The 27,060-nt window shown below is 46.0% G+C and overlaps 2 protein-coding genes across 3 annotated transcripts; one reads left to right on the forward strand and one right to left on the reverse strand.

The window, feature by feature from the left end:
* Nucleotides 1–8,143: 8,143 nt before the first annotated feature.
* Nucleotides 8,144–8,934, reverse strand: LOC136460563 (protein VASCULATURE COMPLEXITY AND CONNECTIVITY-like). The gene is made up of 3 exons (XM_066460216.1): nucleotides 8,833–8,934; nucleotides 8,460–8,674; nucleotides 8,144–8,324 (listed from the first exon to the last, which is right to left on the reverse strand). Exons 1-3 carry the CDS (start codon nucleotides 8,932–8,934, stop codon nucleotides 8,144–8,146), a joined length of 498 nt encoding a protein of 165 aa, XP_066316313.1.
* Nucleotides 8,935–23,925: 14,991 nt separating this feature from the next.
* Nucleotides 23,926–26,755, forward strand: LOC136458215 (GDSL esterase/lipase At1g09390-like). 2 transcript variants are annotated; one of them, XM_066458201.1, is made up of 3 exons: nucleotides 23,926–24,303; nucleotides 25,594–26,217; nucleotides 26,296–26,755. In XM_066458201.1, the coding sequence occupies exons 1-3, from the start codon at nucleotides 24,000–24,002 to the stop codon at nucleotides 26,559–26,561; spliced, it is 1,194 nt and encodes a 397-aa protein (XP_066314298.1). In that variant the 5' UTR covers nucleotides 23,926–23,999; the 3' UTR covers nucleotides 26,562–26,755. The 2 variants fall into 2 exon arrangements, with proteins under 2 accessions (XP_066314298.1, XP_066314299.1); XM_066458202.1 differs by having other exon boundaries at nucleotides 26,306–26,752.
* The last annotated feature ends 305 nt before the right edge of the window (nucleotides 26,756–27,060 follow it).

The following is a 27,060-nucleotide window of genomic DNA, read 5'->3' on the forward strand; positions in this document are numbered from 1 at the left end:
AAGTCAGAGTTATTACATAAATATAGCGTAGGTAATAAAAAGATCTCTCGTGGAAGCTCCATTTCACAGGGACGTCGACTGGTTGACCACAAGTCTAGTAGTTCTTAGAAAAATCATCATGCACAAAGTCATATGTTACCCATCCGGGGTTTTTATCCAAATAATGAAAATAAACAAGCGTAAGTACATGTCGTACTCAACAAGTGTAACACGGGGTTCATGAGGCTCAAAGGCTTACACAGGTTTAACAGCGTGCAGCTTTTAGTTATCATAATTTTAGCTTAAGAGTAGTAACAAGTTATTTCAATTCCCAATGCGAAACACATGATCAAATGTAAACATGAACAATGAATAGCATAAACAGATATTACTTAGTGATCATCTATTCTATAAATGTTCTAAGGCCGCTCGTGACCATGAGCACGACTGATATACCAGTTTTACACTCTGCAGAGGTTGTACACTTTCACTGTGAGTCATGATACCCATATGCCCGGGTTAATTACTCCCAAAACACTTTCAAGATGAGCAGACAGGGGTCACTATGAAGCATTTCAAAGGTTCGTCTAACAAGTTAGGGCCATTAGATTCACTCGGCAAACAGATATAGAGCCCCCTTTCCCAATGGCACATTGACACGCAGTCTATACTCATAAGGATAGAAACCGCCCTATACCAGATTCGGTAAGCCATTCTTATGCCAATGAAGGTAACCACTAACGAGCTAGAAAAGGTCCTTATACTGAGCTAAAGCCAGAGCCATATAGCCCTCACAGCTGTACTATAAGTCCCAGATGATCACTACAGATAAGTCCTTAGGGAGAGGAATCTAAAGCATTTAGAAAGTAGCTAAACACTCTAGCCCCTTGTTTCCATGTTGCTAAAAAGTCATGTTTTAATGATTATTGCATATACCATTAGTCAAGTTACAAGATCATGGTTTAATTGGGCACTAGTAAGGCTACCCAATGCATAACCCTTAGGTGATAAGGTAATAGTTCAATTCTAGGAAATCCCTATCAAGATGACACATGCAACATAAATTTAATGAATTAAAGTGAATAGGAAACAAGGATGATCCCATGCTATACTTGCCTGGAGCAAAGTACTCCTGCTGGTCCTGCTCGTCAAAGTCGTACCCTTGATCTCCCACGAACTACTCACCGTCTATACTCGATAACCACAGCAACATACAAGCATCCAGGAGCAATCATGCAAAGCAAACAAGGCTATAAATTAGAACAGTACACCAATAGCAAAGAATCAAGATGAAAAGTTTGGAAAACGAATCTACGTCTCGCTATGAACACACAGACGCGAAGATCACAAAAATCGGATCTAAAACGGAGAAGTTATGAATTAAACAAGATTTCCTATAGGCAAATAATAGATTAAATCTAAGCTCAAATTATAAAAGTTGAAAACCTTCTTTACAGTAGCATGAACATGTAGATCACTTATTTATGAACCTAACGCAACTTGAACGGATCAAATCGGAGTTAAAACAAAGATTTTATGGCTAAAACAAGTTGAATGGCAAAACTGTAAATAACTGAAATCGTATTTCAGTCCAACCGAACGAAAATACGCTTTTGAAATAAAGAAACGTAATCTGCAAAGACGCTTCGGACTGTGGGTTAACACCGAAGTATTTATAAGGACGTATTTGCAAAATCGGCAGCGAAAGGGTATCTCCGGTTTTAGGCCGTTGGATTAGACCCGAACGGCCTGGATCTGGCGAAAGAGAAAAAAAACACGCGCCGGAACAGTGCCGGCGGCAGGCTTCCGACGGCGGCGCCATGGCCGGCCAAACGGAGCTCGCGGTTGTCGCTCCATAGCGCACGATTTGACGAAACAAAAGCTCCGGGCGAGAGAGAAGGGAAAGGGGATCTCACCCGAACCGGAATATGCGAGAGGAAGGCGGCTTGGCGCTCGGTGGACTGCGGTGGTCGGTGGCGGCGCTCGAGCGAGATGCGGCTGCGGTTGCTTGAGCGAAAAACCGGGCGCCAGATGGGATAGGAGACAGAGGAGGGGTGCGGGCGCTATTTATGGGGCCAGAATCCCTTGGGTGTCACGGCACCACGGGTCGTGGCAGCGCCGGACTCAACGACGGCGCGGACGGAAGAGTCCGACCCGGCCACGGCGAGAGAAACAAGGGCCTGACCAGTGGGCCTAGCTGGTTAGCGGCGGGGAAAGGCGCGCTAGTCTGCGGGAGCGGCTGGGCGCGCGGCTAGGGTCTAGCTGGGCCAACGGCCTGCAAAGGGAGACCGAGCTAGCCTGGCTGGCGCTGAGGAAAAAAACGCTGGGCTTCGGCCCGAGCGGAGGCAACACAGCCCGAGAAGGGGATAAGCAGGCCAAGGGCGGCAGCAGGCCAAGGGCCGGAAAGAGGAAGGAGGAGAGATTTTATATATTTTTTTCCCAATTTCTTTTCAAAGCAATTTTGAAGGCAAAATTCAAATCAAGTTCAAACTTGAGTTCAAATCAAACCATTCCAAAAATTAATATGCAGCAGCATGAATGCACATTCATTGTTGTTAACCTATATTAAATTTTAATTTGATAAACTTTATTATTCTTCCTAAATTTAAATGCTCACAAAAATGCTTAATAAATCAATTGTTCCCTAGTTTCAATTGTTATAAAATTTAGGGTGTTACAGCTGCCGACCGTTAACGTCGGCGGCCCTTTGCCGAGTGTCAGGAGAATAACACTCGGCAAAAGCTAGTTTTGCCGAGTGTTATTGTTTGCCGAGTGCTCGGCACTCGACAAACCACCTCTTTGCCGAGTGTATTTGTTTTCTAGATACTTCCATTATACTCAAATGGGAAGCGGATGTAAATCTCTTGTGCGTCATGGATTTGTTAGTAGCATAACACAAGTTAGAACTTGCACTTTTGACAAATCAATCCATAAGTTTGTCTGGGCAAAAACAACATGAAAACAAACAGAAAAGCATCCAGTTTTATGAATTGATTGACTTTCGGTCCTTCGGAATGTGCACCGAAATCTCCATTTGTTTGCCGAGTGCTTTATCTCTGGCACTTTGCCGAGTGTCAGTTGTTTGTCGAGTGCTTTATCTCTGGCACTCGGTAAACAGTCTTTTTGCCGAGTGCCCGATAAAAAGCACTCGGCAAAGTGTGGGACACTCCATAAAGAAGCCATCTCCTGTAGTGAACAAAGACACAGTAACCAAACTACTTATGCTTCGACCCTTATGCTTCGACACGACAGAGAAGTGCATGCTTCCATGAAATTTGAAACAGTAAAATTATGTCGAATCATGTGCCGAAAGACAAACCATGCATACATTCGTTGCCGACTGGCTAAGGATGTTGTTGAGAAGGGGCCTCACGACGACAGCCCACGATGATGCCGGGCATGTAAAAGGCAATGATGATCCCAGTATGGACAAAGCACAGGATGGCTCCGATGCCCACGGCATGGCCGTGTACGAACTTGCACCACCTGGCTCCACCGACGAGCAACACGGCCCTACGAGCGCATGCATATCCAGCAGTTATTATCATGTCATTAGCCGTAATCATCATATATAGTACTAGGAGTGTCATTTTATAGTGGAATAATAATGTGCATGCAAGATGAGCATACAATGAGGTCCATGTAAACAGCAAATCCATCCTTTTACTCATGGATGCCCGGGATGTCCTTCACCTGTGGACAGATGTAGTCGCAGCGGCCAGTTACGTTGGCTGATACATGGGCAGCTAGGAAGAGCACCGACGCGGCTATGCCGAAGCGGTACCCTTGAACTACATCCTTGCAATTTTTCACCGCCTGCCAACAATGCCCACAATGCCAAAAAAGCGTCAGGAGTGAAAAACGACTATCAGCTCAAACTCGTTTATCTACTATATACTCTGCAGGAATCGGACATCATCACCAGTTCATACATGTATTGCACACAGAACCAAATTGTGATCCAGCCACATTATATTGCCTTAATAGGGAAATACCTGCCTAGATTAATAAACAAAACCTGAAAAAAGTTACAAATATATAAATTTGCAATCGCACCTGCTGGTTTCGCGCAGTCTGAGCTAGAATTCCTAGTAATCCGGCAGCTATATCCAGGGCTAGAACCAAAGCGCAGACAATAACGGCATCAGCCACTTTAGCCATGCCGTGTATATAGGCGTCTTCCTCTTGTCTGACGAGAGAAGTTGTGGGAGGAGCGATGGCATACAATGAGCGAAGAAAGGGCTACGGGTGGCTCTGTATGTATATGAACATGACTGCTAAGTCACAGAATAAAGCGAGGAAAGCATATGTGTAACAGGAGAAATTGTTCTCCAGCTGTGATATGCGGTTTTGTGGATAAGAGAAACGGTCTAAAGAAGCAAAGTGTGTTATGTTTTCCTTCGATTCTTTATTCATCTCCAGCTTTACTTTTCCCCTATGTTGGATACACATGTATTCATCTCAATCCACATGTGTTGAAGTGGATTAAAGTGTAATTGAACTAAATTACATTCCATTCCACTCCAACACACATATAGATTAAGGTGGATACACATGCATCCAAACAAGGCCTAAAAGTCTCAGCTTCTGGGTCGCTTTATGTGGTATTCAACCATGCTGGGACTTTACCACATGCTGGGGCTTTACCACATACCAGCACCGCACATGTAGCACAGGAGGCTCGCGTCTCTTTTCTTTTACAAGTATGTCTGGTGAAAACTATTAGAACATATCGGTGAAAATAAACTTGAAAACTTTCTTCGAAATCATACTTACAAGTTTCCAGAGCTCATCACATCTATGTATAACTTTCTTCTCAACAATTTCAGGCTACCTAACAATGAAATTTGGAGGATGAAAATACCGCTAAAAAATAAAAAAAATTTATGTGGTATTCAAAAAAAAAAGGTGTTGTCCTCACAAATGATAACCTAACGAGAAGAAATTGGCTTTGTAATAAAATATGTTTTTTTCGAAGAACATCTCCGAGAAGGGAAGGAAGCTCTTGCAGTTCACTTAAGAAAAAAAAATGACCTGGTTTACAAACAAAACTGGACCTGAAAAGTGTTGGAGATGTACGTTGGATCCTCATCGGCTTTCCCACACAAGGGGCTAGCTTACACCATCGTGATCAACGCTGCCTTCAACTTAAAGTTCCCATCCCAGTTGATAACATTCGGACCTGTGGCCAAGTTAGCAGCACAGGGAGCGGAGAACTCACGGATGGTCTTGGTGGCCATGGTAGCGTTGGGTGGTGGAAGCTTTCGAAGGAATGCGGGATCGGATGTCGACAAAGTTCATTGAGGAGGGACGAAACGAGGTCGAACCCTTCTCAAGAGTGCCTCAGGATCTTCTTGGAAATTACTTGGCAAGTCGAAACTAATCATGCACTACTTTGTTGCAAGAAGAGTGAACAGAGCACAAGATAAGCCCGCTAAAGAACGATCAATTGATTGATACGTTTAGTCACAAGAAATCTATTGATCAATATCTTGGGCCAATTGCCTTTCCTAGCAACGGCGCCAGAAATGCTTGTTAATATTTCTTATGACTATTGGAGATTTTTGCAAGCGCACAGAAAATATCGATGTAGCACTTCTCATAGGAGTATTCTGGGGTCGTATTTGTATTTTGCCACATGGAAAGCCTATGGCCAAGATAGTGAAAAATAGAGATTCTTGTGGACTAAGTTCTAAAGCAATTGCACGACCTTAGTCGCGGGTAATACGACTATGCACACGTTGCCTTAAGGACGATAAGATAAGGATAACTTGATCACTCAAGAAGACAGATAAATCTAGGAGCAGTGGCATAACTAGTGGGAAAGAGCGAGCAAAAGGAGACCTATGTAACTTCTACTTACCAAGCACAACTTAGAAATAAACTTACCAACTCAGCTAAACAAAGGCTAGAGGGGGTTGTCAAGCACTTCGGGGTACAACCCGCCTAGTCAACCCAAAAGAATTAACTAGACGGAATTGCCATGAGCCCTATGATTTAAGAACTAGGCCTATCGTGGTGGAATACATAGGATGGACAAAGCTTTCACCACCTGCCACCAACGGACACTAACTATCTAGAGACCTAGTCATATCCACAGGCAAGATATAACATAAGCACCACACTTAATTTATAAACCCAATACTTCGATCAGAGCTCTGGTGAAATGAGATCAAAGCACCCTAACTAGAAGGTGGAGCCTGTACAAGAGAAAACCACACTAACCAAGATATAAGAAACGCGAGGGGGTAAGATACAGCCCCCAGGCATTGCATTAAGAAGAATACCTTCTCATGCAGGTCGAGAAAATCCCCAAACCCTTGCCCCACCCATACATAGCGGCACCATAGCCCATGTGCTCCAGAACACACTTAGCTAGGTAAGTAAGCTTGGACTAATTAAGTACTTGAGCAAAGTAGAAATATATTCCAAATGAAGTAAGTATACAATAAGAAAGATACAGAAAGGAAAGTACAAGGGCTATACCAGACCCAGAAGACTCTTTCGCACTCCGAGCAAAGCTCCACTCTAACTCTATTCTCACTATTAGCCTAGCTACTACACTAGAGCTCACGGACGAGCTTGATCTTCACTAGAAAGTGTTGCTTCTTGGTAGTGATGCCTTCCCCATAGCTCACCCCTATTTATAGTGTTTAGGAGCTAGGGTACTTATAGAAGTGAGTGGATTATCAGTGGAGAGGGGGCATCAGGCGATGCCTAGGGCATCGGTCGACCCCTTGGATCCACCACCTTCCCATCCAACGGCGATGGATGACTCTCTGATGGCAATTGCATGTGTCCTAAGGCGGTTGGCATGTTGGTTGAGCTCCTTGTTGATGGTTGATGGTGGGCCCTCCAATCCATGTGAGGCCCATCCGAAACCTTGGATGCCACCAACTCAAACCAACAGGTGAGGGGCTCCTAGGTGTGCTTCTTTGCTCTCCCCCGGATCAGTGACGTGGTAGGGGCCACAGGGGGTGTCAGACGACGTAAGGTGGGGTTGGCCGCCCCCACCAAGTGGGCCCAAACCCTCCCTGGCATGTCTACTTGCCTTCCTTCTTTTGAATTTGATGGATTTTCACCAAAATTTCCTGCAATCACATACTTCTCCAAGTACAAGTGAAGCTAGGTCATTTGTAAGCAAGATTTGCTACTTGTGGTGTGTTTTACCTTCACTTTGGTGGGATTTGATGGTCAAACATGGGGTTTATATGGTGACCATCAACAGTCAGTTTGTCAAGAATAAGGATGGACCCTGCTTGGATTCCCATGGAATCGAATCTAGATAGAACTATACTACATTTTAGTTCCAATCTGAGTACAAATATGGGTATTATCAAATACAAATACAATACAAAACATATATCTCAAATCCGGGTTCGTATTCAGATATCTACTAAATTTTTAGATAGCATATAGATTTGGTTAAAAATTAATATTAGTGTAGATAACATATATATATTAATAAAGAGTCCAATTATAATATATATAAAAATCAATAAAAGCATAGATGAATGTTTGAATATACATAATAAACTAAAGTACATATGATTAATCATATTAGAGTTAATTAAACTTAACCTTCACATATCATTGATTTATAATATTAAAACTATCATAATATAACTTTTTAATGGTTTTATGTTATCGTAAATATAAGTTCTAAAATTATTATAAATTAAACTAAACCTTTATGATTAGCCATTAGCCTAGAGATATTTTTTAAATAGTTTAAATAAGTTATATTAAAATAATAGTCATTTACATTGTTAATTAATTAGTTATAAATATAAGTTTTAGATGGTACTTTGTTTTTCATGAATATGGATAATATTAAATATTTCACATTTTTATGAAATACAGATCTGAAAATAGATAGAGAAGAATTATAGACAACTAATACGAATTCATCTATTTAGCTTTCATATTAAAATCGAATATTTGTCGATAAAATGGATACGAATATTGGATTTTTTTCGGATGTTTAGAGACCCGGATCCATCCCTAATCAAGAATTTATAACTAAACACAGACACACTTCTCAAACCATATTCTTTTCCTTGGACACATGCTTCCATGAAATTAGAAACAGTAAAAGTCGAATCATGCGTTGAAATACACAAAACAACAATATAAGAGGAAGGAATAATTCGTTGCCGACTGGCTAAGGATGTTCTTGAGGGGCCTGACAACAGCCGGCGATGATGGCGGGCATGTAAAATCCAATGATGATCCCGCTATGAACAAAGCACAGGATGGCTCCGATGCCCACGGCATGGCCGTGCACGAACCCGCACCACCTGGTCCCGGCGACGAGCAGCACGCCTCCGACGAGGAACACGGCCCTACGAGGTACAAGCGCATGCATCATGTCCACCAGTTATTATTTAATTATCTGTCCTAATCATAGTACTAGCTAGGAGTGCCATTTTATATAGTGTGTGCACACATAAGAATAATAACGTCCAAGATGAGCATACAATGAGACCCATGTAATCGTCAAATTCATCCTTTTACTCATGGATGCCCGGATGTCCTTCAGTTGTGGCCGGCAGCTGTAGTTGTAGCAGCAGCAGGCGCAGCTGCAGTTGCAGTTGCAGTCGCAGCAGCCAGATATGTTGGCTGATAAATGGGCAGCTATAAAGAGCAGCGACGCGGCCATGCCCAACCGGTACCCTTGTACATCGCATTTGACCTGCCAACAACGCCGAATGCCAAAATCGTCAGGAGTGAAAAACGACTATATCAGCTCAAACTCTTTTATACTCAGCACATGAAGATCTTTTTAATTGCAGGGGTCGAATCAAAACATGGAAAAAAGGTTATAAATATATAATTTTGCAATAATCGCACCTTGTTTCGCGCATCCTGAGCCAGAATTGCTAGTATTCCGGCAGCCATATCCAGGGCTAGAACCACAGCGCAGACAATAACGGCACCAGTCACTTTCGCCATGCCGAGTAGCGTCGTCTATTCTCGGGTTCTTTGTCTGATGAGAGGAGTTGTGGGAGGAGCGATTGCATACACAGTAAACGAAGGGCTACGGTGGCTTTGTATGTATATATATGACCGCTAACTCACAGAATAAAGCTAGCGAGGAAAGTATAAGTGCAACAGGAGAATTTGTTGTCCTCCAGCTGAGGTACGCAGTTTTGTGGATAGAGAAATTAAACTGTCTAAAGAAGCAAAGTGTCTTATGCCTTCCTTCGATTCTTTGTTCATGTCGATCTTTATTTTTTTCCATAAAAAGATCCCAGCTTGTGTTCAGGGTAGCTTTCCCTGAGGCTTCAGGATTCACTGAGCCACCAGAGCACTGCACATGTAACAGGACGCGCACTTCTCTTTTTCTTTTAGATTAGAAGCATGTCTAGTGAAAACTAGAACATATCGGTGAAAACTTGAAAACTTTCTTCGAAATCATACTTACAAGTTTCCAGAGATCCCCCATCTATACAGGTAAGGTAAGGTCGTAATGGTAGAGAGGGGAAGAAGTAAATAGTAGAACCCCTCCCAAAGCAAATCCAAGGAGGAAGTGGATTGGGAATTCTGAAGCTCAGAACTCATAATGAAGCATTACTTATGAAGAACTTGGACAAATTCTACAACAGAAGAGAGCTGCCAAGGGTCAAACTTATTTGGGAAAACACTATTCCAATGGTAGACTCCCAAACTCCACAATGAAAGGATCATTTTGGTGGAGACATATCTTAAAACTTGTGTATTCTTATAAAGGTTTTGCTCAAGTCACAGGGGCTGATGGAAAAGGCATCTTCCTTTCGGATGATCTGTAGAATGCCAATTTGTTAAATCTCCAATTTCCTCACCTCAACTCTTTTGCCAGAAACAAATTTATAACTGTTCACTCTGCAAACTCAAGGGATGACCTTTCTGGTCTCTTCCACCTCCCTCTTTCTCAGGAAGCCTTTGCACAGCTGCAACAGTCCCAACTTTGCATCCAAAACATTAACATCATAAGCAACAAGGACTGCTGGACATATATTTGGGGATCTTCACAATTTTCTTGCTCTAAAGCTTACAAGGCATTATCTGGTCATTCCAATTTGCACCCTGCGTCTTGGCTCTGGGAGTGCTCCTTTCAAGCTAAGCACAAAGTATTCTTTTTGCTTCTACTAAATGAGACTAAATACCAGGAATCTCCTCAGACGAAAAAAGATGCATTTAGACAGTTTTGAATGTGTCCTTTCCTCACAGTCGACAAAAGAAACACTTGATCACCTCTTCTTTCAATGCCCATTTGCACCTACCTTCTGGAACCTCATTGGTTTTAAAATCACATCAAATTCAGACACTCTTTTGACACTTGAATTCTTCAAGGACCAGATTCAATGACCGTTCTTCAGGGAACTTTTCACACTGCTGTGCTGGAGTATTTGGATGGAGAGAAATGATCTAATTTTCAGAAACCTGCAACCGAGTATGTCCAAGTGCAAAGCAAGCTTCAATTAACCTTGTTGCACAGGGTCAAGTCAAGATGTCGACCCTCCTTGTCTTTATGGATAAACTCTTTTTATTGATTCTTCTTTTTATTTTTCTTTCACCTCTTTCGTCTCCTAAGGAGATCTTGTAATTGCCACTCCTGTTTCCCTTTCATTATATTAATGCATTCAGTAGGGGCTTCGCCCCTCGTGTTCCTTAAAAAAAGGTAACATCGTGGTTCCGAACAAATTTCAAATTAAAACCCAATCCTATTTGAGCGATGTAAAAGATGGCAATTACTACTGCACAGACGATTTTTAGGCCAGTCAAAATTGGTTATCAGAGTCAGCTTTAAAAAAAAAGGCTACTATGCTATCGATTATAAAGATCTAGCATTTTTAGACGCGTGCTTGCAACTGTCCCAATAAATCTATTTTGAGTAAATTTTCCTAGCTGTCCTCGAACTTGTCCCGAGTTTTCACCCAGATTCCGGTACTATCAATTGCACATTCAGCTCTTTAAACTTGTCTCAAGTTCTCATCCTGGTCATGTTATTTCCAAATTGCACAATCAGGCCCCTAAAGTTGTATTATTGTACCGTTATGGCCCATCCAGTCTTGCACCACCGTCCTCACCACCGCCACACCACACATGCCCACCTTACCCGCATAGCCACGTAGCATTGCACCATGCTCGCTTTACTACCCTGTGCCTACCTATATTGCATCGTTGGTGTGGTGCCATACACATGTTGCCACGCTAGGCCATGCCATGCTCGCTTGCGCCACCTTGCCATGCGCTACACTCATCCTAGTGCGCTATAGTGACGGCCCTTGGGCCCTATCGTTGCCGAGGGAGGTGAGGAAGGCTGAGAGAGTGGGGAACTGAGTGTGAGGAGATGGGGAGGGTGAGTATAGCTCCTGCAAGATGGGGAAGAGAAGAGAGAATTCCTTGTGTGCCCATAAAAGGATGGTTGACCTGTATGAGCCAATGAAAAACATCAGTCAAGGTCTGCATATCCCTCGTGAGCTCCCACCGCACGTCCCAACCCCCGTGCAGTACACCACTATGGGTGGATGAACATGGTGTAGTGCGGTGTGGGGCACACGAGTGTGGTGGGCACATGCAACACAATGTGGGGGAGGGGGATGGACCAAGATGGTACAATACTATAAGTTTAGAGGGCTGAATTGCAATTTAAGAGACCAGGACTTGGATGAGAACTCGAGATAAGTTTAGGGAGCCGAATGTGCAATTTAAAAGTATCAGGGGACTTGAATGAGAACTTGAGATAAGTTTAGGGAGCTGAATGTTTTGCAATTTGAAAGTATCAGAAACTAGATGAGAATTCGGAACAAGTTCAAGGACCAATAGCGAAATTTACTCTATTTCTAGAGAAAGTTAAGTTTCTAGGGAAGATTGTCTTAAGCCAACCGTTTCCAGAGGTGGGCTCCCTGGAAGACGAGGAATGATTTAGTTTTTTTCAAAAAAAAAAAATCCTTAAAACACCCAAGCAAGTGGCTTACAATGCCTATGGTTTCATAAAACAATGGCAGATCCTAGCGAGGAAGGAAGACATGGACAAGGTGGAGGAACTGCTGAGGAAGCTGAACGAAGGCCTATCAAATTGGTGAAATGTGCGTGAAGATGCAACAAGAACAAGTCATCCAGTAAATGTGGCGATGTTGTGTTTTTTAAGATGAAGGCTTAACTCATATCAGTGTTGGCAGTAATCTTTAGTTAGCTCTGGAGCTGTCGTTCTCTGTGTTTCTTTTGTTTCTCGGGTTTTCTTAGGTGTTGGTTGTTTGCTTGCTATTTGTGGTGGTTTGGTAAACCTGTAATAATATCGAAGTTTTCTCTGTTTAGGTTTACTGGAGGTTCGTTTAGGGTCTATTGATTCTCTAGTCTAAAGTTTAGTGGCTAAAGTTATAAGGACTAAAAACTTTAGACCATTTAGCTCACTTTTGAGGTCTAAAGTTTTGTCATGTGGTGTAAACTTTAGACAACACTTTAGACCTCCTGTTTGGAGCCTCAAGAGCTAAAATGGTCTAAAGTTTAAACCATGAGATCTAAACGAGGCCTTAGAGTTGGTGTCATTGAGTTATTTTGGATTGTCGGTCTGACTTTATCTCTATATAAAACTAGCCAATAACCTTTCTTGTTGCTTTCAATATAAGTACAGGTAAAGCCTTTGATGTAAAAAAACGGGCTTGCTAGCGTCAGGACGTCCACGCCTGTAGTCTGTTTCCCACGTTGTTTCACGCGCCCACAAGAGGCCCGCACCGCCCCGAACATCGCCAACATTGAGAAGATAGGGAGGGACGGCGGATACCTAGCCGGCGCCGGGAGGAGGAGGAGACACCAAGGCGAGACAATAGAAAATGAGGACAGAGATGCAACACCCGATTTACTTTTGAAACATCCCGATGTAACACTTGCAACATACATCTGAAGGCAGATGAAACACTTGAAACATGTATCTAAAACACTTGCAAAAACACATAAAAAACACTTGAAAGCTATTGTAAAACATACGCAACATCCAGATAAAACACTTTGCAACATATGTGTGAAACATATGCAGCATCCGAATAAACACACTTGCAACATACGTCTAAAAAAACATATGAAACATTGAGAACAGAAGTTTGCAGCATACGTGCACAACTATTGCAAAACATCCCGATCTACTTTTGCAGCATCCATATGAAACACTTACAACATACCTCTGAAAATGAAATACTTGAAACATACGCTTGCAACATACATTTTTCACCCTATCGTTCCTCCGGACGATGCAGAGCAGAGCAGGGAATGGCCAGTTCCATCTAGTTAACGCCCAAGGATGGTGGCACTGCCTGGCAGCGGCCAGCTGCGCCTGTGCCTCGCTTGGCCCGGCCAGCAACGGCTCCTCTCCTAGTCGCCTGGCCACACACAGCGGCCGGAAGGAGCCGAGATCTCAGCGAGGTCGGAGAGGATGCCCGCGAGGAGCGACGGGGACAACGGCGCGGAGGCAGCCCGTTGGGGTGGGCTGCGGCGAGGAGTCGGTGTGGACCGTGTTGAGGAGCGGGTGCAGGAAGCAGCATGCGTGCTGTCGTACGAGTAGGCAGTGACTGTGTTTTCCATCTGGAGGAAGGAGAAGAGGAGTTAACGTTCAGCCCGCGTGTAAGAGAGAGTGAGGGAATAAGTGGGGTGACTGGTTTGGTTTGGGTGGCTGGCCATTTGGCCTAGGCAGAGAGAGCGAGCACGGAGCAGTACAACGGCCGCCCGCTTCGTAGCGTTACCGAAAAAAATCGTTTTATATAGGCCTTTAGTCTTATAGCGGCTAGTTAGGCGCATGCGTAAAACAGCTTGTAATACTAATGCTTTATGTAGTGCTAGCTGTTCATTTTTTAATCAGATTGAGAGTGATAAATGATAAACAATAACGCGCCCGTGCACAAAAGGAAACTAGAAGAAAAGAAAAGAAAAGCGGGTAGAGGATAGAGAAGCAGTGGCCAACTGCCAAACCCAACGTTGGATAGACTGATGAGAAAGGTCGTTGGAGCCTGGAGTCTGGAGCCCTGGACTGGTGCGACCGTTCCGTTCGTGTGATGGGTGGAGCCGCCGTTTCGTGCAGAGCGGAGCGGTATCGGCATCTCACGCAAGCTTAGCCCGTGGCCCATGGGCGCTGGGCGGCGCGGCAAGGCCTGCGCCCCATCGCTATCTCCGCGCACTAGGCCTGAATCCTGATCCGCTGGGATCCATCCATCCAGACGCGCGCACTGGACAAGTAGCCAAGTAGGTGACGCCCAAAGCGGAAACGGCCGCCGACGATGGATCTAGGCCACCAGGCAGGCCCAGGAATGCACTCCCGTAAGCTGATGATGATGAGCATCATGCACCGGCCGGCGGACCGTTGTTGGCCGCTTGCGTCACGGGTGCATCCGCACGTCTCCATGTACATCTCGTCGGTCCATGCATCGAACAGACAATGCAAGCCTGTGACGACGCATATGACTTGCTCCCATCCGTTGTAGGGGTCGTACGTGCAGTAGGGCGGCGAGACTGGTTATCCTGCCCATGTGTCTCCGGTCCGTGGCCACCGATTGGACCATAACATCGCCTGCCGGCTGCGCCGGGCTGCCCCGTTTCTTTGTCTCCAACTACTACTCGTGGTCAGGGCCTCACGCCCATTGCCGTGAGAGGTGCGAGGATGACAAGTTTGAGCTAAACGAGTGGGACACCAGGACTAGCTACAAAGAGTAAGGCTAATAATACAGCCGGCTACTACTTATAAGGTTTTTTCGCAGCCTTCTCTTGGTCAACTCATAAAGTAGTTAGCTCTTCGTTATTAATATATGGTCCACTTGTTTCTCTTACAGAGTTTCTTGGTTCTCGTGCCTAAACCTGTCATAAGATTACAACCCGCTTCTCCTCTCTCTCCTCCACCTCAGCATTTAGCTAGCTTACAACCTGTTATTTACTTGCTCTAAACGTGGGAAGGATGGTATGGAACATGGGAAATTGGGCATTTTCATTGGAATTTCGGAAGGGTGAGACCTATAGGGAGTGACCTGGATCTATGTCAGGGGAGCAGTCTGGATATTTGGTGACGGCCACTACTGCAGAACACATGATCCCTGCTGACCTATCATTCTTCGGTAATGCTCCGGTCGGGACGTCCGATCGCCCGGACGTTGCGTTCGAGGGCCACGGCACCAGCCCAACTAGCATATCCCCTTGTCCACTCGCCTCTAGCCTTATCAAGCTGCTCCATTCTCCAAAAGGCTCTCCACTGCAGCGTCGTAAAATCGTGCACCACCGCGACTGCACTCCACAGCGCCGCAACCGTGGGGTTCCTCTGCAAGCCGCCGGCCCCGCCAGCGCCCCTCAGAGTCAGTAATCCACGGTGCCCCGTAGCCAGCCGTCGCCCCATCGCGCTCCCCTAGCCGGTCCGTAGCTGCCCCCTGCCCGGTCCGCGCCAAGGCTGCGATGTTGAAAGGTCCTAATATGGCTAGAGGGGGGTGAATAGCCTATTTAAAAAATCTACAAATCAACTAGAGCAATTTGATTAGTATAACAAATAGCGAAATGCAAACTTACCCTAGCTCTATAAGGGTTGCAAGCTACCTATCCAACAATTCTAGTTACTATGATCACTAGACACACAAATTGCTAAGTCACTACTCACTAAGAGCTCTCACACTTGCTACACCAAAGAGCTCCACTAGATGAACTCAAATTACAAAGCAAGCTCTCAATTCTAATTACACTAAAGAGCTTGCTACAACTAGTTTGTGAGAATGTAAATAAGTGGATAGGATGATTATACCACCGTGTAGAGGAGTGAACCAATCACAAGATGAATACTAAATCAATCACCGGGAGAATACCAAAGGGCAAGAGACAACCAATTTTCTCCTGAGGTTCACGTGCTTGCCAACACGCTACGTCCCCATTGTGTCAACCAACACTTGGTGGTTCGACGGCTAAGAGGTGTTGCACGAACCTCGTCCACACAATTAGACACCGTAAGAACCTACCCACAAGTGAGGTAATTCAATGACACGAGCAATCCACTAGGGTTACCTTTCGGTGCTTCGCCGGGGAAGGCACAAGTCCCCTCGCAATCACTGGAGATGGCCACGAACAATCACCAACTCGTGCCAATCCTCCTCCGTTGCTCCAAGCCGTCTAGGTGGTGGCAACCACAAAAAACAACAAGCGAATCCTGCAGCGAAACACAAACACCAAGTGCCTCTAGATGCAAACACTCAAGCAATGCACTTGGATTCTCTCCCAATCTCACAAAGATGATGAATCAATAATGGTGATGAGTGGGAGGACTTTGGCTAAGCTCACAAGGTTGCTATGTCAATGCAAATGGCCAAGAGAGTGAGCTTGAGCCGGCCATGGAGCTTAAATAGAGAGCCCCCACGAATAGAGTCGTTGGCTCTCTATTCACTAAAAATTTGGGGCGACCAGACGCGCCGGTCTGATCAATCGGACATAGGACCCTAGCATATGGTCACGTGATACACGCCACATGTCCCCTGCTTCAAACACTGATCGCCCGATCTCAATAATCATCAGTACATTTAAGTTGTGACCGGACGTGCTGCTTTAAAGTGACCGAACACAGGATCCCAGCGTCCGGTCGTTTCCAGTAAGGTTCTACTCGTGATCGGACGCGTCCGATCACCACCGATTGGACTCACTCAGCGTCCGGTCATTCTCCCTCTTCTCTATGTGCTACCATGTCAGTGGGACCAGACGTAGCTGTCGATGCGGGACCCATGGGATACCCCTCAAGGAAGGAAGAAGATCTAGTCTAACTAGGATTCTCTCCATGTAATCTTAGTAGTAGTAGTATTCTGTAATCCTACTAGGAACTCTCATTGTAAACCGACTAGGACTCTGACCTCCTGACTATATAAAGGAGGGCAGAGTTCCTAAAGAAGGGAGTTAGAGACAACACTTTACAATCAATCCAACGCAAAGGCTAACGCCGACTGGACGTAGGGCTATTACTTGATCATGGTCGAGGGCCCGAACTAGGATAAATCAACTATCTCTTGCGTTTACCGTCGAGTTCTGCATACGCTAAAGCCCGAACAAACTACTCCGGGTACCCCCGTGGCAGGCTATCGGTGGTGAAACATCGACAGCTAGCGCGCCAGGTAGGGGCTTTCGGCGAATTTGCATCCGAGAGCTCGACGGACCTCGACAACATGATCTTCTCGATGGGATCAACCTTCATCTTTGGTTCATAGATCTGCGAGGCAGGCGACGATGGCAAGCTCCAAAGCCGTCTCCACGAAGATTCGGATCACCATGAAGACCTTTCTATTTCGGCGACTACGACAGATCAACTCGTCGGAAGATTCATGCAGCTCGTGATGTCCGATCCAACTCAGATTTCGTGGCTTTGCGCATCCAACTCAAACTCAGGCTCCGCATCCAAGATGGAGTCTTACCCGAGTTCTTTCGAGAAGCCGAGTTCTTTTCTGGCGGGGCTCCAGAACGCGGCATCAGCCTATCAAGAATACAACTCGAAATACATTCAGAGTTCCCTTAAGAAGTCGGGTCATGGTACGACTATGTCAAGCTGTCCGAGCCAGGGGCAAGCTAGTTGTCCGGCTGCGACCCGAGCCGGAAGCAAGCCAGTTGTTCTGACTACTCATCATAGTTTTCGACTACTTTGGCTACGGTGACCAACTACTCGACAGCTCATGTCCAAGTACTCGCAAGCTGATGCTCGGGGGCTACAACCACTGGGGTCTCCTGAGCGCAAAATGTCAGGATCACGCAATGATTCTACCACGCGGCCGTCAATCAAGCTAAGTCATGATTTAATATTTTTTCAAATATTTTTTAATCATCATATATCTCTGGATATTATCCATATGCCTCTGCGGCTCTACTACAGTTGATTTACCTGGGTTGCTAATGCCTTAATCCGTGAAGCCTACTCGCCGAAAAGGTGCGAGAGGTGTTTAAACGTAACAGGCTACCTACCTAGGGAAATTAAATGGCCTAGTAAGAGCAAGACACGAAAAAATTTAATATGCATTTTATAATGTCTTCTCTTAACGGTTGTTAATTTACTTGGGTTGCTGAGGCTTTAATCCGTGAAGCCTACTCGCCGGAAAGGTGCGGGAGGTGTTTAAACGTAACAGGCTACCTACCTAGGGAAATTACATAGCCTAGTAAGAGCAAGACGCGAAAAAATTTAATCTGTATTTTATAATGTCTTCTCTTAATGGTTGATAATTTACCTGGGTTGCTGAGGCCTTAATCCGTGAAGCCTACTCGCCGGAAAGGTGCGAGAGGTGTTTAAACGTAATAGGCTACCTACCTAGGGAAATTACATAGCCTAGTAAGAGCAAGACGCGAAAAAATTTAATATGCATTTTATAATACTAGGACATACTTCCAACTTGATATCTTGTGTATCAATTATTACATACTTTCGTATGATTACTTTGCAGGGAACCATTTTCTAGACCACGTCATCAAATAATGAGCTCGCCCACCGCTGGCTGCCTTACTTGGCCACTACTTCATTGGGTGAGACACATGCTCCGCGCTGTCTTACTCGGTTGCTGCTCTACAAGTCGCCAGGACGTCCGACTACTCGGCCATGGTGATCGACTACTCGGTTGGGGTGATCAACTACTCGACAGCTAAGGTCGACCTTGTTGTGTTGATTTGGAAATTCTAAGGTGGGGGTGATATGGGGTCCCCGGTGAGGGGACTGCCCACCCAAAGCCTTTTAACAGATTATCTACGTTGCCTTACTCGGATCGGATCATGGTCGAACAAGAAGATTTTGCGTCAGCAAGATGAGCACGAATATGAGGATGCACGTGCATATTTATATGTACTTTCATTACTCAAACGAAACAAAGGAAGATGCATGACATACAGCAGCATGCAAGAAGACATCAAGCACGCAAGCTAATTATGGAAAGTACTCGGTGGTGCAACTGTGTTGACTTGCAATGGTATATGGATAGCCTACTGCAGTTCGCGGGTTACTTGGATACACCCTTGAGAATGTCTGCAAGATCCTACATATCCTCAGAAGAGGTTTTTAGTTCTTTGAACAACTCAGATTCAAGACCCTCCAACTCTTTGTTCCAAATAGCAAGAGGCTCGGGGGCTACACTCAGTGAGTGCATTTTTTCTTCAAAAAAGCGCACATCACTCAGAAGAATTCTTCAAGACAGGAGTTTTCAAAAAACATAAGATTCAAGACCCTCCAACTTTTTGTTCTAAATAGCAAGAGGCTCAGGGGCTACACTCAGTGAGTGCACTTTTTTGTTTGAAAAAGCTCATGTCACCAAGAAGACTTCTTCAAGACAGACCACTTCAAGGCCTCAAGACAAAAAGAACCCGGACCGAGCTATATCTGAGTTCTTTTTGATAAAGAACCCGGGTATATGCTCGGGAGCCCTTCGACGAAGAATCAGAGCAATTTCAAGACAAGACCCTCTAGCTCCTTGTTCCAAATAGTAAGAGGCTCGGGGGCTACGCCCAGATGGGAGTACTTTTTCTTCAAAAAAAGGTACACACCACCCGAAGATCTCACGAAGCGCTACACGGTTTCGCTCAAGAAAGCACTCAGACGACGCTTGTTCCCACTCGACAAGACCTGAAGGAACAAGACGAGGCTTCCAGAGCTCAACCATGAAGTGCTCGAGGGCTTGTCAATGTGGGACCCACGGGATACCCCTCAAGGAAGGGAGAAGATCTAGTCTAACTAGGATTCTCTCCATGTAATCTTAGTAGTAGTATTATTCTATAATCCTACTAGGAACTCTTATTGTAAATCGACTAAGACTCTAACCTCCTGACTATATAAAGGAGGGCAGAGTTCTTGGAGAAGGGAGTTAGAGACAACACTTTACAATCAATCCAACGCAAAGGCTAACGCCAACTGGACATAGGGCTATTACTCGATCACGGTCGAGGGCCTGAACCAGGATAAATCGATTGTCTCTTGCGTTTATCGTCGAGTTCTGCATACGCTAAAGCCCAAACAAACTGCCCTGGGTACCCCCGTGGCAGGCTATCGGTGGTGAAACATCGACAGTAGCCAGCCAGCGTCTGGTCACGAAGTGACCCAGCGTCCGGTCAAAGATCGACGCTAGTGTCTTCACTGCTTCCACTGACCGGACGCTCCAGTCCAGTTGGGACCAGCGTTCGGTGCACTCAATGAAACCCTATCTTTTTTATACAGGGCGCCGGTGGCACCGTCGGACTGTCCGCACTCTACGGGCGGACACTCTGTCGGTGAAGTTTCTTACCCTTGCTCCCAAGTGCTAGAGACAATGTGTATCACCTTTGTGCATGTGTGTTAGCATATTTTTGCAAACTTTTTCAAGGGTGTTAGCACTCCACTAGATCCTAAATGCATATGCAATGAGTTAGAGCATCTAGTGGCACTTTGATAACCACATTTCGATATGAGTTTCACTCCTCTTAATAGTACGGCTATCAATCCTAAGTGTGACCACACTCTCTAAGTGTCGATCACTAAATCAAAAAGCTCCTATCAATTTCACCTTTGCCTTTAGCTTTTTATTTTTCTTTCTTTTATTCCAAGTCCAAGTATGTGATCATTATTATGGCATCACCATCATCATGTTATGATCTTCATTTGTTTCACCACTTGGAATGTGCCACCTATCTTATAATCACTTTGATAAACTAGGTTAGCACTTAGGGTTTCATCAATTCACCAAAACCAAACTAGAGCTTTCAGATGCCCCCTGGCCGGTCCGTCGACGACGTGAAGCTCCATCACCAGGCTCGAAGAAATAGAGGAAGGCTCCGCTCCGGCCGCTGCCCCATCGCTCCCCTTGATTGGTCCACAGCTACCCCCTGTCTGGTCCGCTCCAAGGTTGTGGTGTCCCTTGGCCGGTCCACCAACAACGCAAAGCTCCATCGCTAGGCTCAAAGAAATAGAAGGCAGCTCCGCTCCAGCCGCCGCGCTCGACGCCTATCGCGCCCCCTGGCTGGTCGCTTCGCGCCACCGGCGAGCTTTGGACCGATGGACTTCACACACCGACGAACCTCGATTTTTCCCATGCAGCAAAGAGATGTCTCGCTGAAAGCGCATGTTGCAAGCGTACATTTCAAATGTTTTAGAGGTATGTTGCAAGTGTTTCATATAAATGTTGCAAAAGTAGATCGGGATGTTGCATTTGTTGCAATGGTTTGTACACGTATGTTGCAAACGTTTGTTCCTAATATTTCATCTATTTTTCAGACATATGCCGCACGTGTGTTTACCTTGATGTTGCATATGTTTCACACATATGTTGCAAGTGTTTTATCTGGATGTTGCGTATGTTTTGCTATGGGTTCAGGTGTTTTTTACAAGTGTTTCATCTGTCTTCTTTTATATGTTGCAAGTGTTGCATCTGGATGTTTTAAAAGTAGATCTGGTGTTGCACATGTTGCTATGGCTATACACACATGTTTCAAGTGTTTCATCTGTTTCAGACGTGTGTTGCAAGTGTTTCATTTGGATGTTACAAAAGTAGATCTCGGGGAAGCACATGCTGTTGCTGCTGCTGTTAGTGCGGCGTTGTAGGTCACCGTGCCGCCATGAGTCATCGCACATGCCTGCTGGTGGTGGTGGTGCTGCTACATGCATGCCATGTGAATTGGAGCAGGCTTGGTGTGGACCCCGCGTATGTGTGGGCCTGCACAGCCTCTGGAGCGGGATGGGTGCGTCAGGTGCGGGTTCAAGAGCACCGTCCGATGCTAGCGCCCCGGATCGGATGTTTAGGCGCTAGCAAGTCCCATCATTAATTCTTGGATGTGTTGGAGTGGATAGTGATCCCGCTTTGGGCATGTTCGCTTGAACTTATCAGCTAGAATCTACAATATTTTTCTCTCACAACAAAACAGCTTCAGCCGGCTTTAATACCAGCCGAGCAGACCCTTTGCTGCCGGGTCATAAGCCAAGAGACCCCAACAATGATTTAAATCCTATTGACTCGGCAGTGAAGCTCTCTCACTTTTCTGAGCCACAACCTAGCAGATAATATGAGGAATATCAAATGTGTGTGTCCCTCAGAACCAAGCAACGACAGACATGGGAGCTGGGAGTTGAAGCTCCTCGCTCCCATCCTTTTATAGACTTTGAGAGTTTCACAAAAATTCCGTACAGAAATCCTTTATATATCACCATCAATAGTACAAAGTGGCGGACAATCTCGCAAAGAAGGCAAGACAGGCCGTGATTCCTAGCTCTTGCAGTTTCTCTTGCGAATCTTTAGTGCATTCTAGAAATTGTAGTACTATCCCGTCTATTTTAGAGAATTTTCAATGGGGCTCCTTTTGCCACATCTCCGAATCTTGTCTTTGAATAATGAGAATTTACCCTTTCAAAAAGAAAAAGTATATCAAAATTTGCAGTACGAAAATTTTCGTATATATATTAGCAAGATCCTTCGGACATCACTATATGTGGTAAGAACTTTTTGGTACATTATATTTCTATCAATAGTACAAAATTTTTCGTGCATCACATATGCAGTACGATCCTTCATGATCACCATCTACAGCATGAAATTTTTTGTACATCACATCTGCAGCCGCAGTACAAAAATTTTGGTACATCTCCAAGAAGTGCTAAATTTTCCAGTATGAATTTTTTTCCCTAGGTCTCCATGCAGTTTCCATTTTAGCTGACACCGAGTTACAAATGAATCTGTGCATCAACAAGCTAGTCCCTACATGTACCGTTCTCTTTCCCGAACGTCTCACATAACATCCTTGACCAATATAAGACATCAATTCCTCCTTAAACTTAGTCCTAAAATCTTGGTTGGACCTAATTTTAATCCATCACGGACCACGTTCCGCTTCAAGCAACGCCTACACGTTAACAACCAACCATGTAGAAGCACAAGTCTACTATTTGATTCAGCATGAGCCCATGCAACACCACTCCCATGAGTGTATTGCATCAATCTCAGTTTTTTTTTTGAAGAAGAAAAAATAGAGCAACCACCAAGATTTGAACCTGCATGCATCTCACTCCCCAAGAGAACAGCAACACCCCACTGCCACTAGACCACTTGCAAGTTTTTTTGCATCAATCTCAGTTAATCAAGACAATTTCAACACTTGAACATGAACAAATACAATTATACTTATCACTTTGCAATTAATGTCAATTTCATTACAAAACTACCATGCTAGCTAGGCGGTACCGTACCAGCAACACGCTACCGTACTACTAATATAGAGTATCTCAAACTGCGGTCTGCGGCACTCGTGAACCACTCTAGATCCTACGTTTTATCTGTTGGTCGATGATGACGCGCCCACTAAAGCAATACAGTGTAAACTGTACACCGCCCCCTTAGATATACCTGCTGTCAGTACTCACTCCGTACTAAAAAAAAATTAAAGTCGTTTTAGACGAGGCTTAAGTCAAACATTGAAAATCTAAATTATCAATAACTTTTAAGTTGTTGAGTTTAAAAACATGAAAACCATATGAATAGATTTGTCTTGAAAAATACTTTCATAAAAATATATCTATAATATCACTTTTTGATAAATATTTTTTATAAAAACAAGAAGTCAAAGTTGTATTTATATTTTAGAGATGGTGTCGCTGTCAAAACGACTTTATTTTGAAGTATGGTGGGAGTACCATCCTTCTTTTTTCCGCTCCTATAGCTACTGCTGATCACTAGCTAGTACCATGCATCGTGATGGAGCACTACATGCATGTTGCATGGATTTTGGAATCAGAACACACGGCCCGTGATCCGTGATGGCCAGTTCGTTGCATGCATGTCATATTGTCATGGCACATACTGACATACATGAAACATGACCGAGATGTGGTGGTGCGTCTCACACTCTGCGCGCTGGGGCATGGCACTGCGCCTGCGCTGCGCGTGCACCGGCCGGACCACGCCCACTTGCTTAGCCACTACACGGCTAGCTATATAAACACACGACACAGACTCCTGCCCCGGCCTCCGAGTTGGATTTTCTCTATTATATAGCGATCGTGCCTGTGGTACGTCCAGCAGTGTCCTTAACTGCACAGCAGGGACACGGCCATGGCTCCCGGCGGTGGTGCCCGAGTCGGTGGTGGTGCGCCGCCTGTTGTGGCCGTGCTCATCACGGTCGCTGTCGTCGTCCTTGCGGCGGCGGCGTCGACGGTGTCCGGACAGCAGGATGACCCAGCGCCAGCGGCGGCGTGCGCGAGGCGGCCCGTGGTGTTCGCGTTCGGGGACTCGAACACGGACACGGGCGGCGTGGCGGCCGGGCTGGGGTACTACTACCCGCTCCCCGTGGGCCGCGTCTTCTTCCGCCGATCCACCGGACGCCTCTGCGACGGCCGCCTCGTCATCGACTACCTCTGTGAGTCACCCGCTTGCCCTTCCGTTCCTGCTAGCTAGCTACTCCAGCCGGCCGCCCGTGCTAGCTGCTAGGTGCTCCTCCTTCCGCATGTACGTATCGTCCGTTCGTCACTACTCACAGGCACAGCATCACATCACATGTTCGGTGCCTCGCGACCTCAGCTCGTTTACATATTTGGGCTTACGCCATCGATCGAGACTTCGAGAGTGATGAGATATGCTGTTGGCGTAGTGATGGATTTCATCAGTGCGCTGAACGAAGCAGCTCGACCGGCGGAGCTTTGTTGGTGGAATGGTGGTGGTGGCAATTGATGGTGACGTACACATGCTTTAGTAGTCGCAAGGTCTTTGTAAATGACAAGCAGCGCGCGTGCACGGCCCGACCATCTCGATCAAGAAAAGACAATGGGAACACGCACCAACCATGAGTTTCATTCCACAAAAAGCTCAGAGCCGGAGAATCCGTCCAGTCGTCCTGAGCGACATATAGGCTTCTTCCTTCTTTAGTTTAATTTCTACTAACATATTAGCAGTATGTACTACATGCTTCGAGAGGCGCCACCAGTTGCTAGTGCTACCTATCGTGCACTTGCACTGCTCCACATTTGTGACCTCCATTATATCTCTCTGCTAAGTAAAGACGTTGTCATTGTGTCGTGGTGGCCGTGGATTAGTTTTGCTCTACTCCCTTCGGAATTACATCTATTTTGCTATGTATCTGGAAAATAATATATGTCTAGATACATAGCGAAATAGATGTACCGAAAAAGTTAAAACAACCTATAATTTAAAACGGATGGAGTATATCTCAACAATTTCGCCACATTTGTGACCATGATTATGGATCCTGACCGGTCACAGATTCACAGTAGTCATGACGGCAATTTGGTGACGCTACGCAGCGGTAGTTCGTTTCCTGTGGATATCTATCGCCTTGTGTTGTACGCGGGGAGTTTGCTCTGCCTCTCCCTGTTTCTGTTGAGTCGTCCATCGCTTCTGTTCAGTTTGAGTACTATGTAAACAGTGAAGAGACGTGACGGCTGCACTCTGCAACCCAAGACGGTTGTAACAGGCGTCTGGTGTCAGCAGCATTATTGAGCTGCGTCCTTTCTTCTCCCCTGACCCTGACTGAAGAATCCGGCACCGTGTTGGTTCCTGTTCCTGCCCAAGTTGCCGTGCAGTACTCGAGTCGATTGCCACTTTGCCGGCGCCTCACTATGCCTGTGCGTGTCGATCTCCCCAATTACAATTACTAATGTTAGATTCAACCCATGGAACGCATGCAAAACAGGTGAGAGCCTGAACATGAGCTACCTGAGCCCGTACCTGGAGGCCGTGGGCTCCGACTTCACCGGCGGCGCCAACTTCGCCATCTCGGGCTCCTCCGCGCTCCCCCGGAACGTCCCCTTCGCGCTCCACGTCCAGGTCCAGCAGTTCCTCCACCTGAAGCAGCGCTCGCTCGACCTCATCGCCCATGGCGGCGGGGCCGCTCCCGTCGACGCCGACGGCTTCCGGAACGCACTCTACGTCATCGACATCGGCCAGAACGACCTGTCCGCCGCCTTCGGGAGCGGAGCGCCATACGACGACGTCGTCCACCAGAGGATCCCGGCCATAGTGTCAGAGATCAAGGATGCTGTCATGACCCTCTACTACAACGGTGCCAAGAACTTCTGGGTCCACGGCACCGGCCCTCTGGGCTGCCTGCCGCAGAAGCTCGCCGCGCCGAGGCCCGACGACACCGACCTCGACTACAGCGGCTGTCTCAAGACCCTCAACGACGGCGCCTACGAGTTCAACGCCCAGCTGTGCGCCGCCTGCGACGGCCTGAGGTCGCAGCTGCGTGGCGCCACCATCGTCTACACCGACGTCTTGCTCATCAAGTACGACCTCATCGCCAACCACACCGCCTACGGTGAGCGATCGACTGACCAGCACCATGCATGCATCCATGTCGTCAGGCTTCGCGATCGATGCCAGCTCCTCATCACAGTTTGTTTCAGGGTTCGAGGAGCCGCTCATGGCGTGCTGCGGCTACGGCGGGCCGCCCTACAACTACAACGCCAACGTGAGCTGCCTCGGCCCGGGCTTCCGGGTGTGCGAGGACGGCACCAAGTTCGTCAGCTGGGACGGCGTGCACTATACCGACGCTGCAAACGCCGTCGTGGCTGCAAAGATCCTCTCCGGCCAATTCTCCACGCCCAAAATGCCCTTCGACTACTTCTGCCAGGCATGACCGGTTTGCCTTGCCAGGCATGATCCACGTACCCCAGCATAGCTGAGTGATTCAGTTGCGAGAATAATCTCTTGCAAGGAATCCATTTGTGTAACTAAGAAATGTAACAAGCGTCGCATATCTCATACTGAATAATTCGCGATTGACCTAATTGCCACGCTACTTGTGAAACTCGAGCACTACTAAGGCTAGGCTTATGTTCACACACAAAAAAAAAGGCTAGGCTTTGGATGCTGGGCTACGGAAGTGCACTGGGCTGTGACCCATGAACTTGGGCTTGCCTACTGACCTGTGGAATATAATTGTTAAGTAATAGAGAGAACTCAAGATAGAGGACAAGGGACATGACAGACTAAGGCCCGGTTTATTTGAGCTTCAAGCTTTTGAACCCTTTCAAAAGTCAAAAAGCTTCCGAAAGCCAAACAGAAGCTCATTCTCATAAGCCAAAAGCCTAAACAAACATGCAGTGAGCTTATGGCTTTTGGCTACTAATCTAAAAGTAGTCAAAAGCTCAAATAAACA

The sequence above is a fragment of the Miscanthus floridulus genome, chromosome 6 (genome assembly GCF_019320115.1).
Source record: "Miscanthus floridulus cultivar M001 chromosome 6, ASM1932011v1, whole genome shotgun sequence".
NCBI lineage: Eukaryota > Viridiplantae > Streptophyta > Magnoliopsida > Poales > Poaceae > Miscanthus > Miscanthus floridulus.

Bases quoted from the DNA above. Each gene is read 5' to 3' on its own strand.
- LOC136460563 (XM_066460216.1), bottom strand. From the start codon at position 8,934: ATGGCGAAAGTGACTGGTGCCGTTATTGTCTGCGCTGTGGTTCTAGCC. The intron at 8,675-8,832 runs GTGCGATTATTG...CGTTGTTGGCAG, and splicing joins CTCAGGATGCGCGAAACAAG to GTCAAATGCGATGTACAAGG. The intron at 8,325-8,459 runs GTATGCTCATCT...TGTACCTCGTAG, and splicing joins ACGATTACATGGGTCTCATT to GGCCGTGTTCCTCGTCGGAG.
- LOC136458215 (XM_066458201.1), top strand. From the start codon at position 24,000: ATGGCTCCCGGCGGTGGTGCCCGAGTCGGTGGTGGTGCGCCGCCTGTT. The intron at 24,304-25,593 runs GTGAGTCACCCG...CATGCAAAACAG, and splicing joins CCTCGTCATCGACTACCTCT to GTGAGAGCCTGAACATGAGC. The intron at 26,218-26,295 runs GTGAGCGATCGA...TCCTCATCACAG, and splicing joins CGCCAACCACACCGCCTACG to TTTGTTTCAGGGTTCGAGGA.